Raw genomic sequence first — 19321 nt, forward strand, 5'->3', positions numbered from 1 at the left:
GATATTATGCAAAAGGCATGTTTTATAATCTATAATATATATGACTTTCAAAGGAAGAACAGCAATTGAAGGGTTTCTCTTGTGCGTTTTTTTGTGGGTTTTTTTTTGTGTTTTTTTTTTGTTGTGCATGTACTGATTTTGTGTCATGAAATGGATACCCAATATCCTTTGTTTTTCTATTATAAAGAAAATTGCTTGGTGAACTACCCTCATAAATCGAATTAAACCTAGGATTCAAAGTATTTTTAAATGTTCAAACGAAAGAAGAAACTTTCTAAGTACTATCAGCTGTGTAATTGTTATAATGAATTTTTGGGGTAATAGTTTTCAAATTGTATTCATGACTGCCTTATAATTTGATGACTAGTTAGGTATTGGGCTTTTTAAAAGATTGAACTTGGTACAACTGTAATATATTGTACTAAATTGGCCATTTTGTGGAAATATATAAGAAAATTATACACGATTATTTGATAATTGTCTGAAATTAGGTCTGTGGGCGATTTAAACAGTGAGCCTGACACAATAACGACAAATGTCCTAGGTACTATTAAAAGCTTATAAATCCTTAGGATTCTGGTCTATCATAGCTATTACATGAACATATTTGTCTCGGGTAAGAATATTAGTTTATTAGAATTTTTGTTATTTTACTTTAATTAAATTAATTAATTAATAAATATTTGAATGATGAGGGAATCTTTATAATATTCTCTTTGATGAAAATTATTCTCACCAGAACGTAACAGTTAAGTAAAACTGAACTATAAACAAAAAAAATATTTTTCAGTAAGTAATTTTCCAAAATTGAAAATTGTCAAAAAAGTCATCAGACTTATACCCTGTTGAAATAATACAATAGAAATGGAACTCTTTATAAGGGAAGGTAAACAAAAATCTTCAAAAAGTAATGTACATCTTTTAAAGTTAAGGCGTGTTTGAGTTGGCTATATTTTTTATTTTTTTTTGAAAACGTATAAAGCAAAACTTTTTGATACATCATCCTGCTTCATAATCAATATGTTTTAACATTAGGCTACAGGTTGATAAAAAATATTCTTCCACTGTTTATACATTTTGATAGTTTAATCAATATTTGATTGGTTGAACTATCAATATGTATAAACAGTGGAAGAAAAGCTCCCCAAAACACTAATTATAGCTCGTTCTGTCTACTAATATTCATGGTAGAGTCCTATTTCAAGGAAATATTCTCATGTTTTGGAGATTCAATCCACTCAGAATGTATATTTTCTTTGGTAATATTTCACTTAAATAGCAAGAAATTTTAACAAATGAGAGTACTCATAAGGTCAAAGGTGCATGTACAGCTTCCCATAATTGGTGTAATACCACCATTGATTTTCCCCTATTAGTTTTTGTTAAATTTTCACTTTTCAAAAAACTGTGCAGAATTTATCTTTGTTTCAAATTTCAAATAAAGAAATACTTGGCATGATTTAAGTTTTATCCTGTCCAGTACTTATCTCAGATGGTGCCATTAAAACACAATGCATATATGAATTGGCGATATCTGGCCACAGCTTTTATTCATAATATAGATTCATATAATATATATATATATATAGGTAGATAGATGTATTGTAGATAGATAAATGATTGGTTACCCGAAGATAATATGGCAACCTTGTAGATAGATAGATAGATATATTAAAATGTAAAGGTGCACCGTGGGATACACGGGTGCTTCAAATTTAGAAAACACCGTGGGATACACAAGTGTAGTCTGTATTATCCAAAAACCTAAAATGTCATAGTTAAAATTAAGATTCTATGCAGCGAATTCTGCCATTTACTGGGAATCTATTTATGATGATTAAAGTTCAAATAAAGTCTTTAGTTTGAACAGCAAACGAGTCAAGATCATCCTAGTCTAATCTGGATTACCACTGCCACGGACAGAAATTTGAAAAATAAATGCAAAAGAGCAGTATCTCATACAAAAAGGAGTGGGAGGGGGGGTTACAAATTTTCCGCTAACAATGAAAATCAAACAACTTGCTTCCTTGGAATTTCTGTAAAAGACTTAATTACGTCACAGAATATTACGTCATACATATTGGTAAAGCTAAAAGATGAAACACTATCTGACATAGGCCCCAGCGATAACTGAATTTAAGTCTATTAACTTAAATTCCATTAAGAAAAAAAATCACATAACATTTCATTGCATATAGGTAAATCAACCATCACTGGAAGTTAACGTATCAAATTTTCACATATTTTATATCTGTGTACAAGCTTTAGTAACCATGTTACCTCAAGTTTATTCTATATAAACCCCAAATTAAAAAATAATGTTTTTTTGAAATACCCAAGATATATGTTTATGACCCAGGAATGTTTTACTGCAATGAAATGTAGGATTAATTACCTACAACTGTCAAAGTCAAGGGAATATTTTTTTTCGACCTTTTTTCGTATGCAACCGGATGTGACGTACTATGATTTGGTGTTATTACACCATTCTAACTATTTTGATCTGAGTGTTACTGATGAGTCTTATGTAGACGAAACGCGTGTCTTGCGTATCAAATTATAAGCCTGGTACCTTTGATAACTATTATCTAGGGTTATTATTCTTCGACCTCTGAAATTTTTTTAAAAGAGATTTTTTAATGTGTTTGAACTTTAGAAAATTCCCTCTTGAAAACCCACCAATAGTTTTAAGTTGGCTAAAGGCATAAAAGTACATACAACGATGCTTAATAGATAGAAAATACACAACTATTATAGAAGGATCGCAATGATGCTATGGGGGATACATTTATCGGTTTTCAAGAGTTAAATTGATAGCACGTCATCCCTACACTGACTTAAAAAATCAAGTGACGTTATGTTATGAAAAGTTAAATTTGACGAAGTAAGGTCTTAATTTGATAAGGTTATCCCATCTTGGTTTGCAGTAATAATGCGCAATGCATTGCGAAGGTATATCATGTAAATGTCAGGGTTGAACATAATTTTTATAAATGTCTTTTAATACTTTATTTCTCTTTTTTCCAACCAATTTCTAACCACGCTCGATCTTAATCTCGGAAACGTTTTCTTCTGTTTCTTTCGCTTGATCTTCTTTACGTAGTACTATTTTTTTAAAGTTTCAACTGTTTTTTTGTCAAGTTTTATAAGAGAACTGGTTCTTTTTCAAATAACACTGAAACATTGGTCTGTATCACAGTTGTAAGTGTTTTTTTATTTTATTTAGACTGGACAAAATGAATTATCTTCCGTTGACAATGTTTGTGATTGGATTCTGCACAAACCTGTCATTGTCAGGTAAGCATTTGAATTGATTAAGCGTAAATGTCTTTATATATTTCGAAGTATATACGATTCAATCTATTACATGTATAATTATTTATAGAATAACTAATCGAAGATTTCAAATAGAGAAAAACATTCAACGAGTGACAGAACAACACATTAATTCACAAATGCGCGTAGCGCATGAGTTAATTATCAGTGTTGTTCAGTAACGAGTTGAATATTTTTCTATGTTAGAATTCTTAGATTTGTTTTTTTTATTACATTAGCAAATTGTTGTTTTTTTATGAAATTAATGTAGAAAATGTAAGGAACTATATCTTTTTTTTATGCATTCACAATTTTCTTTTATCCGACGTTATCGATATTTATAACATTGGATGCAATGAATTACATAGATTTCCGAGTGAAATAAAAACCGATAATTTCCAATTTGAAATAAAAACCGATAATTTGACATGTGAAATATACGTCGTTATTTCACTCCTCTGACGTCATACAAAAATAGGTGTTGTTAAGACGTCGATAACGTCGGATCAAAATTGATTGTGAATGCGTAGAAAAAGATAATAGTTCCTTACATTTTCTACATTAATATCTATAAAAAAGCCATTTGCTAATGTAATAAAACAAATATTTTTATTCAAAAAGCTACATAAATCAGGGTATACTTGTAAAAAAACGAGGATGAACATCTATTGAGTTCGATGCGCGTTTCTATGTTAACCTTCATCAGGAACACACCAACCCTAACATTTTAGAGCGAATTACGCACTCCATTGGCTCAACCCTGACACTGCTCGATGTGTTATTCGGCAATTCAAACCTTCAACCATGAACTATCTATAATATAATCTATCAAACGAGAAGTTTTCTCAATTGCAAATGATAAGATTTCAAAAGTCAAAAGCATTTCATTTTATTTGTTGAAAAATTAAAACATTGTAAAGATTTTACAGATCAATGTCAAACACGATATTTAAAATGACTTGATTGACTTTCAGTAACAGAAAACAATTGTGAAAATGGTGATATAAAATGTAGGGATAACGTGCAATGTATTCGAAATCGAGGACTATGTAATGGATATGTCCAATGTAACGATCAATCTGACGAAGATCCTGATTTCTGCAGAGGTAATATCTCATATACTGACATAGATTTATTTATTGTTCAATGGTCATAATCCAGTGGTTAACGTTCAATGTCTTGCTTAATTATTAAGTCATTTAGGAAAACGGAGCAAAAAAAATACAAAAAAAATGATCAGATAGTTATAAGAACAAGTAACTAAGGAATTTTACTTTTTTACTTTTTTATGTAAAAAACCATGAACAGAACAATTACAAAAGTTGTGGTTCTGAATGTCCAGACCACTCAGATGAAGACGCAACCATGTGTGCGGGTAATCTTAAACATTTATTGTCGTAATTGAAACTAGTTTTTGAAACACATACACATAGCCTTAATATTTCCCTACGAATGCAAAAGAAATACTTTTTATTTGCCAATATCAGTTCGCAATAAAAGTGTCAACATGTAGGATCAACGCAAAAGGTTGAAAGCAACAAAAAAAAGTAACAAAATTTTGACATTGCATCTCCACTGTCTTGCACGCCATGTTTGATTTAAGTCAGCAGTAGATGACCGAAATTCTAATGTTCAACACAACGGGTGCACATGAAGAGCAGGATTTACTTACCCTCTCGGAGTACCTAAGATTATTCTGAGTTTTTGATGGGGTTCTTGTAGCTATAGCTTATTCTTTATCTTTTCATTATGTGTTTTGTCTACTAATGTTTGTCTGTTTGTCTTTTTTATTTTTAGCAATGTCGTTGTCAGTTTATTTTCGATTTTTAAGTTTCAATGACCCTCTAGTATCTTTCGCACCTCTTTCATAATCCTTTATAGAAAAAGCAAATCAAAGATTCCACTTATTGATAATACTGTCGATCTTCTTATTGATAATTTGGTGTTTTGGACTATTTGGAACACCTTTGTGCTATTTTGCTATTTTGGGACGCTCAGTTCTAATAAGTGAAGGAAGTTGGATTGCCCGGAGCGAACCAACGAATTTCGGTAGGAGTTCCTCATATCTAATTTGAATTTGTGCTTTCCGGTAGAATGTAAAAACCAAAACTTTAATAGTTAGATAACTTGAGAATGCCTTTCAACATACCCGTGCAACAACTCTCATTGAACAAGAACATTATATCGAGTACAGACAAACCTTCAAATATAGCATCAAAAATGGCCTCTTTTTAGCGAAACCACTTTTGTACGGTCAACCTATTCAGTTTAGTACGTGTATAACATGTACAATAGAATATAATTTATTTCGATGACAGAGCGATGTTAACGTTTGTTGATTCTCTCTCCAATTTGGTTTTCCCCTTCGCACTTGCGTAATTGCGATCACCGTACTTATGCGAGAACGTTCATGCCGAGGTAAGTGCAAACGGAAAACATGTTGGCGATTGGTGTATGAAAGCCAACAATTAAAAATGAAAATGTCTTTCAAAATTTGAACAAACTAAAGCATTTTCTTCCGAAAAAGTATATGTACATAAGTTTTATGATACAAACTGGCCATTTAGTTATAAAGAAAAAAAACATATGCATCATTGTTTTTAATTTGGAGTTTCATATGACTTTCAAAGCTAAAACAGGTGAAAAACAACAATAAAATGATTGAATATGATAAGCGTATCTACAATGAAACCATTACGGGTATTGGAACTAATAAACCCACAGAATTTTTTGTATTTAATATAACTGTTATATAAGCTATGCCGACTCATTTGCTTTGTGCATTGCAAAAACAAAACACAAGTAAATGTAAAATCAACATAGAAATCGTTTTCTTCCGTTTTCTGAAATGATTTCTTAATGAAAAGTTGACCGTAAATATACTGACTCGGAAAATGGAACACAGATACAACATGATAAAATACATGAGCATAGATCAAGACATTAAACATTAATTAATTCGATTTTCAAAACATGTCAATATGAATGGAGAGGCAAAAAGCACTTTATCGCAAACAAAATTAAGAAACACTTACATATTATCAAACCCAGTCGCTCTTCTTCATATCTCTGATTGAGCAGCTTTTGTATTTAGAGAACGACAGGTTAATATAGTCCGTATATTGACAAAATGCCTGAGCGTGACGCATTAATCGAGATATTTAAATACCAAAAACAATAAATCAAAAGGGTATGCTAATGCTGATAAATTTGAGATTCACAATTATCAAATTGAAATCATCCCGTGTTTTAAATTTGAGTTTGACGTCGTCAATCTGTGTCAATGTCGAGGAAAATATCACGATATCACGCAGACCTTCTGCCTCTGTCTTTGGTCACGAGGTCAATGGGATATATGAAATGTTATCACTTCTTGACACGATTGATAATGAGTGAAAGAACATAACTGATATATCTGTTTCTGGTTCTAAATGTTCTGTTGGGATTCTACTTCCAATTAATACAAAAACAAGGTGGCTAGTAGTAATTCACAAGTGGTACCAATTTCTATACCTAATGTATGCTGAACTATTAATCCAACAAACAACTATGTCGTCGATCAAAAAGTCCAGTATTTCAATGATGGCTTATTCAGATTATGTGTCGTAGGAATCAGTGTGATTCTTAAGTGCTAGTCTTTGTAAGAAGCAGGCAATTTAGGTAAAAATCAAAACATGATCAGAAAAAACCCACTGAGCTAATCATGTTATTTAATACTAACCATCATCCTGAGTTAAAAATTATTAGTCTTTCGTTTGTGTGTGTCTGGTAATATCAAATAACTCGGTTAGAAAATTGGTTAGAATGATAGCAAATTACAGAGTTATCTCCCCTTATTCGATAATTTCTAGTGCATTTCAACCAAATTGTATCTTCTATTACCAGAACAGAAAACGAAAATGAATGTTATTTTTGTGCATAACTACATATTATGAACTGAAATCAATGTCAAATTGGGTGGGATTTTTTGGTCATGTTTTCACCACTGCCTGATTCTTAGGCAGACTGGCACTTAATAATGTAAACTTTTCATGCTCTAAAATAAGAAATGTGTAGCTATGCTTCCCTTTATGTAGAAAATGCAATTGAGAAATTGTGGTCAAACTTTAAATTACGTATTGAAGTATTTCGGTTATGATTGATTGTTCTTATTTATTTTTATGTAGAGACACAATGTGGTCGTTCTGAGGTAAAATGTAAAGATGGATTACAATGTATTTTTAAATCTGATCTGTGTGACAAGTACGAAGATTGTGACGACGGATCTGATGAAGAGGAATATGGCTGCAAGGGTAAATATATCATTGATATGTTCATAATTATGAATTTTTGAAATACTAAGACTTTTCTAACTCAGGAATATATTACCTTATCTGTATATAGCAACACTTTTAAGAATGTTTGGTCCTCAATGCTCAACTTCGTACTTTGGTATTTTTAACATTTCTTTTATTTGAGCGTCACTGATGAGTCTTTTGTAGACGAAACGCGCGTCTGGCGTAAATATAAAATTTCAATCCTATGATGAGTTTATTATGCAAGGAGAATATAAATCAATCATTGCAAACGAGACAACTAATATTCCAGACTTGCAATGAAAGTAGATAATAACAAATATAAGACACGGTCACCGAACAACTGCCTTCAACAATAAAAACAAAAGATAAATGTAACAGAGAGGAACCAATGACAACAAATGCGTAATTAGTTTTTGAATATGGACAGGCACATAAAGAATGTGAGCTCTAAACCCGTCTCTTCCTTGTTTTGAAAAATGCAAACAATTTTACCAAAGAAATACAGACACCATGTACCAATATTAAATCATGCAGTTACAGAAAGTTCTTTCACAGCATAATGTTATGTTAATTGACAAAGTCAAAATCTTTATTATAATAATGATTTCCAATATTTTAATGATAATCCACGTGTTCTGGTATTCTTATTCAACAAATAAGACAACCCATAAACAAAATTGCAGTTTTTTGTTATTACCATGAATATGATTATATATTTAACCCATTTATCTGAAATTATTATATTGTACTTACTGAAGGTTATTTTTTTAAGAATCCACTAACCACTGCGTAGGCTTAAAATAACAAATTTTATAATTTTTAACTGTTAACCTATTGTATATTCATCGTAAATCATTAGAGTCTTTAGCATGATACCACTACACCGTGGGTACTGTTATAATTCAGTCAATTTCTAAACTATACTCTTAAAGCACCCAATTGTTAAAACATGTCTATAAATAGACCGCAAAACTTTGACAGTAAACACAGAAACAAAATAATCGTCCTTATATGAAAATGAAATATATCATACCTCTAAGATTAAAATATAATATTTTGGTCGAGAAAAAAATAATATTTAATGATTAAACATTACATGAAATATATATTAACCAATATGAAAATTGAGTTTACAAAGGGGGAGCTAACACCCAATTCAAGTAATATTAAAAGTATGTTAACTTGTCAAATTCATAAAATTAATGTAAATATAAACCGTGTAGATATATTTATTTCAAGCTATTAATAAATAAAAAATACAAAAGACGAAATCATATTTATGAAATTCCCTTGATTTGTTGTCAAAACATAAAACAGGTTGTCGTTTTGCAAAGAAGGGATAAAGCGACATAATTGATAGGAAGAAGTAGATTCGGTAACAATAATCAACTTGCGAATACAGATGCATGCTCGTTGATTTTCGTTAATGAAACCACTTAGGACATAACTGAGTTGTATTTTTAGCTCCGACTGCATCAAATCACCAATTGATGCCGTCGGAGCTTAAAATACAATATTGTTATCTCTATTCGAAAGAAATTAATACATAAGTTAAAAAACATTAAAAAAAGTTAACGCATACATTTATATTTGTCAAACGTACATCTGTCATATGTCGTACATATGTCATACGTCTTCTTGTACGCTAGCGCGTACATTTTTATAGCATCAGTTGTGAATGGATGCCATGAAAATCAATGACGCTAAACAATAAAAAGTAAAATCACAAAAATATTGAACACCGAGGAAAATTCAATCGGAAAGTCCCTAATCACATGTCAAAATCAAATGACAAAACACATCAAACGAATGGACAACAACTGTCGCATTCCGGACTTGGTACAGGCATTTTCAAATGGATAAAATGGTGGATTGAACCTGGTTTCACAGCGCCAAACCTCTCACTTGAACGACAATCTCATCAAATTCCGTTATATTTACAACGGCGCGTGAACAAAACAGACATAATAAATACAATAGTTAAAATACGGGTACAGCAGTCATCACTGTGAAACAATCTTAAAACAAACAATCATTTCCCCAAAAAAAGCATCTATGAAACAAAAACAAATTATTGCTTAGCGTGTCTGACATCAGAAAATGTAAACGTCACATAGGATTTTTATGTTGGTCAATGTTTATTCAAAACATTTTTTTCAAATTTCACATGGGAAATGATGGTATACAGGGTTAAACAATCAAAAGTTTTATTAGAATTAATTTCAGAAATAGACCGAGATTTGAAAATGTCAAGAAGTTCTTTAGAATATTTAAGAATACCACTACGCGAGTAAAATGATTTTGTCGTCTGTCGTTCAAAGTATTTTCAAATTTATAATGGAACAAAAACATAATGACACATGATAAAACAATAACATAATGACGGGATCTTATAAAGTACAGCGTAATGATATAAGAAACCAAAGAAACACAAAAAGTCGCATATACAAAACACACCAGCAAAAATGAAAGATAATACAAACACATTATTGGGATGTATAAGTACCGAGCCACGTCAAATTGATATCTCAGAAAGCAAACCAAACCGTAAAAGTGAACGTTACAAACGATGTTGTACATGTACATGTATTAGAATATTTCTTATCAATTCTCTAATACAGTGATAAACTGTACGCAGCAATAATGTTCAGCAAAGTAAGATCTACAAATAAGTTAACATGAACAAAATAATATTATCGTAAACTTTTTATAATCTTTTCTTCCCTTCTGAAACTACATACACAATTTCAACCAAACTGGGGCAGACTCATTATTAAGGTTTTCATTTATAAACAAATGTGTGCAATGACCCTGCCTGCTAACCAGCATTGTCAACATGCATTGGATAAAACTAGAATATAGTGGTAAAATGCAGTTTTTTCGCTTATATTTCTGAAACTTAAGCATATAGTGCAATTACGATGGAACACAAATATTCATCAGGTTCAGATACATCTGCCTTCAAATTTGCAGACCTGTTGATGGTTACTTGTCCCGGAATAAATAATTATAAGGAAATGTGTTAGTTTTTTGTTGTTAATTAGAACATCATTATATAAGGAAATAAACTGTAAGCAGCAATAATGTTCAGTAAAGTATGTATGACTTACAAGTAAGTCTTCATGACCAAAATTTTCAATTGACCCTTTAACGAGTTATTGCCCTTAATAGTCAATTTCTAACATTTTTTTGTAAAAATTTTGGTACTAGTTTACAAAAATGTTCTCCTCTGAAAGTTTATTGACAAATTCAACAACATATCAGTTGAGTAATACAAGCTCCTTGGAGCCTCTAGTTGTTTACTCAAAAAGTAAAACAGGTTAACAACAAAACAGATGTATGATTTCATTAAAACATACGCAAAAAATCTACAATTACACCATCACAGGTATTGGACTAACATTTATGGAAAGAACACTCCTTAAAGGATTATTCTCGGAACAAAAATTAAACAAGGACTTCTATTTTGTCGATCTCAATCGCTCTTCCTCATATCTCTTTTTAAGCAACTTTTGTGATTTTGAACACGAACATGTAAATATAGTCCGTATATTGAAAACGTGTCTGAACGTATAGTATTAATCGAGATATCTAAATACCAATACAATAACGCGAAAGGGTATGCCTCTGCAGATACATTTGAGGTTGACAATTATCAAATTGAAATCATCCCGTGCCATCAATTTTAGTTTGAAGTCGTCCATCTGTGTCAATATCGAATTAAATATCAGGATATCAAGTAGAACTACTGCTTGTGTACTTTTTCACGAGGTCAATGGAATATATGAAATGTAATCACTTCTTGACACGTTTTGTATTGAGTGAATGAACTAATATATCTGTTTCTGGTTCCAAAAGTTCTGTAAGAATTGTAATTCCAAAAAGTACAAAAACAAGGTAACAAGTAGTGGTGCACAATTGGTACCCATTTCTATACCTATATATGCTAAAATATTAATTTACCGAAAAATTATGTTGTCGATCAAATAGTTCAGTATTTAAATGATGTCTTATTCAGTTTATGTGTCGTGGGAAGTGTGATTCTTAACATAGTATATTTTTCATGATCTAAAACACGAAATGTATAGCTACATATATATGCTTACCGCAGAAAATGCTATTTAGATATTTAAATTACGTTTCTAATTAATTTGTTTATGATTAATTGTATTAATCATTTTTTTTTTGTAGCAGAACAATGTCTAAGTTATGAGGTAAAATGTAAAAATGGATTACAATGCATTTCTAAGTCTTACGTGTGTGACAATGACATCGATTGTGACGACGGATCTGATGAAGAAAACTGCAACGGTAAATATTCAAGGAGAATATAAATCAACTGTTGCATATGAGATAACTATAATACCAGAGTTGATATGAAATATTGTCAATAAGTGTAGGACACCGCACAACTTCCTTTACAATAAAAAAAAAATCCTCATGTAGTATTGTAAGCTATAACACCAAAAACAAAATGTAATGTCAGCAACCAATGGCAACCAATGCATTGTTTGCCTTTACATTTGGACAGGCACATACAGAATTTGGTTATGTTTAATGTTTAAATGTGAGGGCTTAACCCTCCTCCATGTTTTGAGAACAAAACACTGTTATGAAAACAACAGACACAAGGTACCAATCAAAAAGTCATGCAATTACTGAGAACTCTTTCACAGTATATGTCAAGTAAGAAAAAGAAATAAAAACCATATTGGTCTTTAAAACCTTAATATAGAAGAATTACATAACAACTTTAGAACCGTATATGACTTTTAAAAACGTTATATGTTTTGAAATATAAGATTATAGTGATATTTATTACAATGTTTTAATAAAAAATCCATGCGTTCGTGTTTTCTGATTTCATCTAAAATTTAGAATTCAACTATAACAAACCCTTATCATCAGCAATACCTATTCAGGTTGCAATTGTATTGAACTTTAAGTATAATTGCATTATTGATCACATTGACATATAGGATAATGATTTATTCATTTTTTTTTTTCAGAAGCAAAGAGAAATATAAATAGTTTCATGGACTATCACAGAGCCGTGAGTGGACTAAAGAAGTCAAAATGAAGATATCTGGATACGAATGTCTTCGACTATGCATGAATAGTTAGCCATTGTTTAGTATTTCTAGTTGAACATTGTATATATTGTAACTCATATACAATAATCAACAAAATATAGGCACATAAAATAAGAAAATTGTCATATTAATTTAAAGGAAAAAGTCTATCTTACTCGTAACACTAATTTGGTTTTTATTTAAATTTGACAGTAGTTTGAATTTGTATCCATAAATAAAACATTGCTGCCACCTTTAATTTGAATGTTTGTCTTCACCTCTGTTGCATAAAATAAATTTAAACCACACTCTCTTGTCATTATTATTATCAGTGGTTTAAGAGAACTTGATTAAATTTTAAAAATTGACCATTTCGGCAATGTTGACAAATGTGGAGATTTTTTTCATAGAACTTTAATTCTCTCTGTATTCATTAAAGTATACAAGAAATCAAGTATTCACAATCAAACACGCAAAAATATTGAATAAGTTCGTCATTTAGGGGTTTTCACTGCCAGGACGAGTCTGACCATGTTATAAATCGTAATGTAACTCATTAATGTAAACAATAAAACACTAAGAATGTTAAATATTAAGATATCTTAGTTAAGGATTTAAGACTACCGATTATCATGCTATTTCAAGACAACATGTGTTTTGGAAGAATAAAGCAGTCTCCGATTTTGAATTGTTTGGCTTTGTTGTTCCAAACAAAGTTATGGAACTTTATCTTTTGATTTATTATATTTTGTTCATTAACTATGTCTGAATTGATTACCTCAAAACTAGAAAAATGATATCGAGATTGATACATTGAAGCGTATTGTTGTTTATATCATTTTTTGTTTCGCAAATGACCAATATTAATATAGATTTATCCAATAATTTGTATAGTAAGAAATCGTCTGATCTTTTATATGATTTACAATTAGTTTTGGTCTGCCGACATTTTCTGCTCCTGTTTTATTTAACTTATCACCTACAGATTAAATTATATAAGGAAACAGTTGAATCTATCCTAATATATATTGTGAGCAGTGTTGGGCTTGTTGGTTGATAAATCGCACGTATATCAACTTTCTAATGTAGTTCACTAGATAAATAAAGTCGCGACAAAAAGATACATGGCTAGTTAATGATAGAATATATAAATATTTGTCAATCGATGAATCTGAAGCTGCACCACACTGGGTCACTGGCAAGTCTTTCAAACACGAACTGATACGTACACATTTTTTAATCCTAGAATCTATGAAGAGTTTATTGATATATGGTACAGCGGGGTAGTGTTTAACCTGTTTATGAACGTTCAAGCCTCTCCATGACCTGAAGCAATGGTGTAACAGCTCAAAATTTGAACTATAAAAATCAGTTCACTCAAAAGATAGGAACAAATTTAAAAATAAAACAACACCCAACTTGCATGAAGACATACGACGCAAAGTATCGGTCTAAGGGTTCTCGCAGTTACTGAAAGTTAGTTCAAAACGCAAATAACAACTGATGATAAAATCCAGACTAAGAGTCTAGGACCATTGTCAAACTATGCTGATGTTGCATCGGACAACCATTTAATCTATTGATTGATCAGGTCGACAAAGTACAATCAAGAATTCGTCAGTTATACCCACTGTTAGAAATTAAAAAAAATGGTATTTTTTTCAAAAAATTATTTATCTTACACTATAATGTACTATAGTGGGAACCTTTGATAGAATGAGATAATTTTTGGTGTATTTTTTGTCTTCTAAACAGTTATTTGAGGTGATCAGGTACATACAGATTGTATAACTATCATTATTGATTCAGAAAAATACATTACGATATAATTATCTCAAACATATACTGTATGTAAATGAAACAGTCGATCAACGAAAAAAAAAAAAAAAAAAAAATACAGATGTTTTCTATACTGAAAAATTATATACAATCAACTAATAATCCTGTTTTAGGACATGAGTTTTCAAACCACCAATTGCAAGAAATCATTCATTATCCACTTCCAATCATTCCTGACATAAACATTACACGTTTTGTGAAAAACGTTTGTTAAACTTGAAGTCCAAAAGGTCTTCCTACTTGAAAATCCAGGACAGCTTTGGTTAGACGCGAACTTTAATTAAAAAAAACACACAATGCGGTCTCTATCTCGATCTCGAACAAAAACTAAAGAAAACGACTGGAATTCGATATTGATAAACTATGTTTTTAATGTGCGTATTGTTATGCGTTTACTTTTCTGCATTGGCTAGAGGTATAGGGGGAGGGTTGAGATCTCATAAACATGTTTAACCCCGCCGCATGTTTGCGCCTGTCCCAAGTCAGGAGCCTCTGGCCTTCGTTAGTCTTGTATTATTTTTAATTTTAGTTTCTTGTGTACAATTTGGAGTTTAGTATGGCGTTCATTATCACTGAACTAGTATATATATTTGTTTAGGGGCCAGCTGAAGTACGCCTCCGCGTGCGGGAATTTCTCGCTGCATTGAAGACCTGTTGGTGACCTTCTGCTCTTGTCTTCTCTATGGTCGGGTTGTTGTCTCTTTGACACATTCCTTATTTCCATTCTCAATTTTATTACATTCAGCGTTTTATTGTGTTCCTTTCAATCTTTTCGTAATTAACAGAACAACGATTAAAACTAATGGCGCAATGCCTGGTCCAAATCTTACATTTTTGGTTCTTTTTTCTTTACTTAAAATGAAATCCCGCTAACATGTTTAACCCCGCCACATTATTTATGTATGTGCCTGTCCCAGTTTGTTTATGTGTTACATATTTGTTTTTCGCTCAATTTTACATAAATAAGGCCGTTAGTTTTCTCGTTTGAAATGTTTTACATTGTCTTATCGGGGCCTATTATAGCTGACTATGCGGTATGGGTTTTGCTCATTGTTGAAGGCCGTACGGTGACCTATAGTTGTTAATGTCTGTGTCATTTTGGTCTTTTGTGGATAGTTGTCTCATTGGCAATCATACCACATCATTAGGTCCCGAGATTGTTGATAGTACCAAAAACAGATACTTCTGTACTGAGTCACATGGAAATTATATCCTTCGATTCTAACGTCATGTATTTTTAAGATTTATTATTCAAATAATCTCATCATAGATACCAGAATTGACATTTTGTATTTGCATCAGACGCGCGTTCCGTCTACAAAAGACTCTTCAGTGACGCTCGTAAAAAAAGTTAAAAGGCACAAATAATGTACAAAGTTGTAGGGCATGGAGGACCAAAAATTCCAAAAAGTTTTGCCAAATGCATCTAAGGTATTCTTTTCCTGAGGTAGGAAAAGCCTTAGTATTTCAATAATTATAACCATATGAAAAACAAAGATTCGACAGGAATTAAGTCTGCAGGCTTGCATTTAATGTATATTCTTTATGACATTGCTCGAATTAGAGGTTTAATACCGAAACGTTAAGGACCATTCTGTCCCAAAATATAGAAAGATGTGGAAACAAAGAAAAATATCACAGTAGGTACATGTAAAAAGATAGGAAAGATATGAAAATAATTTAAACAGACATACTTTATAACCTTATATCGTCACAATGAAGTCGTATCATACCATAGTTCTCAAAAAAGACGTTGAGACCATATTTTTGATCGAGAGTACGTTTGATTGCATTTGGAGTTTCATAATTGAATACTAAAATTTATGATAAAAGGGATGATTTTTCATTTCCTATCGTTAATTATCCGTTTTTAGATGGTGACGTTCCCTTGTCACCATCTTACGGTGTTTATATATCTCAACTTGTACGATTCGCTCGTGTATGTAACAATGTTTTAGATTTTAACGAGAGAAATTTATGTATTACTGAAAAATTATTACACCAGGGTTTTCGATATCACAAACTAGTCAAAACATTTACTAAATTTTATCATCGGTATAAAGATATCATTCGTAAATATAGCTCAACATGCAGACTTCTAATACGTTCAGGTATTTCACATCCAATTTTTTATGGAAATATTCTTCATAAAGCACAAAGGTGTCAGTATTCACCTCAGAAACTTACAAAACCTTTGAATAGACTTATTAAGAAGGGATATAATTACGATACTGTTGTCAAGTCATTAAAGATTGCATATTTTGGCGTTAATATTGAGTCACTGATAAGGTCTTTGCATCAGAACTAAACACATTTATTCTAAAAACAGTTGTTGGCATGACACGGGTTATGTTCTTCTCGTATATGTTATGATGGTATGATACTAAACCCCTAACGGGAAGGATTGTGCCTGATGTTCATATGATGAAATCATAATCTTTCAGTCAGTTTAATTGAAGTCTGGAGCTGGCATGTCAGTTAACTGATAGTAGTCTGTTGTTATTTATGTATTATTGTCATTTTGTTTATTTTCTTTGGTTACATCTTCTGACATCAGACTCGGACTTCTCTTGAACTGAATTTTAATCTGCGTATTGTTATGCGTTTACTTTTCTACATTGATTAGAGGTATAGGGGGAGGGTTGAGATCTCACAAACATGTTTAACCCCGCCGTATTTTTGCGCCTGTCCCAAGTCAGGAGCCTCTGGCCTTTGTTAGTCTTGTATTATTTTAATTTTAGTTTCTTGTGTACAATTTGGAAATTAGTATGGCGTTCATTATCACTGGACTAGTATATATTTGTTTAGGGGCCAGCTGAAGGACGCCTCCGGGTGCGGGAATTTCTCGCTACATTGAAGACCTGTTGATGACCCTCTGCTGTTGTTTTTTATTTGGTCGGGTTGTTGTCTCTTTGACACATTCCCCATTTCCATTCTCAATTTTATAAAACAATTTAAAAAAAAATATTATTGAAGATGACGTTTTTCGAAGAGCCTTTGTAACTTTGTTATCAAATTCTACGTACATTTACATATTGATTAAAATCAAGAAGCAGTTGAGAAATATTCTAAACCTACATCGTTGACTCTCCTTATTTTATAAAATCACTCAAATACATATAAATGTCTCAGGTTTTGAATCTGTTAGGTTGACTTTCAAATTTGCACTATATTGTAAATCGCAAATGGGTCATAGTCATGATAGTTTCCTACTCATTAATAACGGATGTAAAGCAACGTTGTATTCTAAATCAGTTAATTACAACTTCATAGTATCCATTGTTGGCAGGTCTTAGTCCCTGTTTTGGATTCAATCCTGAAAAGATACACAATAATGATATGTACAATATTTGGTAGAGATACTTGTCAATCTGTCATGGTTCGTCTTACCATATCTTGAATCGTTGATCAATGTAAACATTATCCACACAATCCTCAATGGTTATTTTCTTTGATAACATAAATTATAATTACATATTTTAGCTAAAAAAAGTTCAATTATATGTGTATGCTTTAAAGACGAAATTTTGCCTGTCACAAACAACATATCTTCCAGATATGCTAAATATGAGATCCCAGAACTATACAAGTTTGTTTTGTAGTATATGAAGTGAGAATGTCAGCAACGACAATTGTGTTTTCACATACGTTTGTATTGTAGTATGTAAAGTGAGAATTCACATTTGTCAACTCACACGACGGAAAATAGTGTTAAACTTTCCATAGTTTGACACATAGTTAGAGGATACAAAAAAATGGAGCCAGAAAAATAGATTCTAAATATAGTTTCATATTTTTATTCAAAAGAACAGAGTTTTGGTAGTTTTACCTAGTGCAATTTTTAAACGAAATTTGTATTGTGTATTTGAGGGAACATGTTGTGTTCAGTCTCAGCTTCAAGTTAAGTTGCACAATAGGAACTAGAATGTAATAGTTTAAATTTACTTCTACTACATTTGTAGTTATTTCTGTGAATTGAGTGTTTATTTAGCTGAGTATTTAAAAATGACAAGAATTTTGAATAAAAGACCGGTCAACAACTGTCATATTCCTGACTTGGTACAGGCATTTTCTTAAGTAGAAAATGGTGAATTAATAATGGATTTATAGCTAGCTAAACCTTTTACTTGTACCATTATATTGACAACGATGTGTCAATAAAATAAACATACATAATAAGGTAAAATGTCGAAAATAGGGTCTTTTCATTCAACGTTGTGATATTATATGAATCACCATAAAAACAAACAAGTACGTACAGAACCATTGGCACAATAACACAATAACAGGATGTATAAGTACAACGCCACGTCAAATGTATAAAAAAAAAAACACAAAAAGACATGTCGACAAAGCATATTACCAAAAATTAAAGACAAGAATACACAATGACGGGATGTATAAGTACAGAGCAATGTCGGATTGATACCACCAAAAACAGTTAAAGTAATAGTCATAAAGACAAATGACAGAACAATATAACACTTTATTAAGATGATAAGCAACGTCAGAACCATTACTACAAGACCATTGTGTATTCTTTGTGAAGTTGATAACAGGTCTTCTTCCCATCCCTCGTAGCACCTTTTCTAAAACAGGGCATTCGTTTGGCAATGCAAGTATGTATCTACGTTTGCATAGAATTGGGACGTTAAATATGATGCCTCGTGTAGAGAGACTTTAAAACCCTTTCAACAGTTATGTGAGGGGTCCGTTAAGGTAGGTGAACTTTTGCAAGGATTACTTTTATGTCCCTATCCAATATACACTCGTTTAAAAATGGCAATCTAAACTTAC

The 19321-nt window shown here is 31.5% G+C and overlaps 1 protein-coding gene across 2 annotated transcripts; it reads left to right on the forward strand.

The window, feature by feature from the left end:
• Positions 1 to 503: 503 nt before the first annotated feature.
• On the forward strand, positions 504 to 12991 carry LOC139524080 (low-density lipoprotein receptor 1-like). Of its 2 annotated transcripts, none has more exons than XM_071318640.1 (6): positions 504 to 616; positions 3227 to 3297; positions 4290 to 4421; positions 7482 to 7607; positions 11805 to 11924; positions 12623 to 12991. In XM_071318640.1, the coding sequence occupies exons 2-6, from the start codon at positions 3237 to 3239 to the stop codon at positions 12691 to 12693; spliced, it is 510 nt and encodes a 169-aa protein (XP_071174741.1). In that variant the 5' UTR covers positions 504 to 616; positions 3227 to 3236; the 3' UTR covers positions 12694 to 12991. The 2 variants fall into 2 exon arrangements, with proteins under 2 accessions (XP_071174741.1, XP_071174742.1); XM_071318641.1 differs by having other exon boundaries at positions 11808 to 11924.
• The last annotated feature ends 6330 nt before the right edge of the window (positions 12992 to 19321 follow it).

Source organism: Mytilus edulis, chromosome 5 (genome assembly GCF_963676685.1).
Source record: "Mytilus edulis chromosome 5, xbMytEdul2.2, whole genome shotgun sequence".
NCBI lineage: Eukaryota > Metazoa > Mollusca > Bivalvia > Mytilida > Mytilidae > Mytilus > Mytilus edulis.

What these genes read in the sequence shown, in the direction of transcription:
- LOC139524080 (XM_071318640.1), top strand. Translation starts at nt 3,237, where the DNA reads ATGAATTATCTTCCGTTGACAATGTTTGTGATTGGATTCTGCACAAAC. An exon ending in CACAAACCTGTCATTGTCAG is followed by an intron (nt 3,298 to 4,289) that starts GTAAGCATTTGA and finishes ATTGACTTTCAG; the next exon opens with TAACAGAAAACAATTGTGAA. An exon ending in AGAGGAATATGGCTGCAAGG is followed by an intron (nt 7,608 to 11,804) that starts GTAAATATATCA and finishes TTTTTTTTGTAG; the next exon opens with CAGAACAATGTCTAAGTTAT.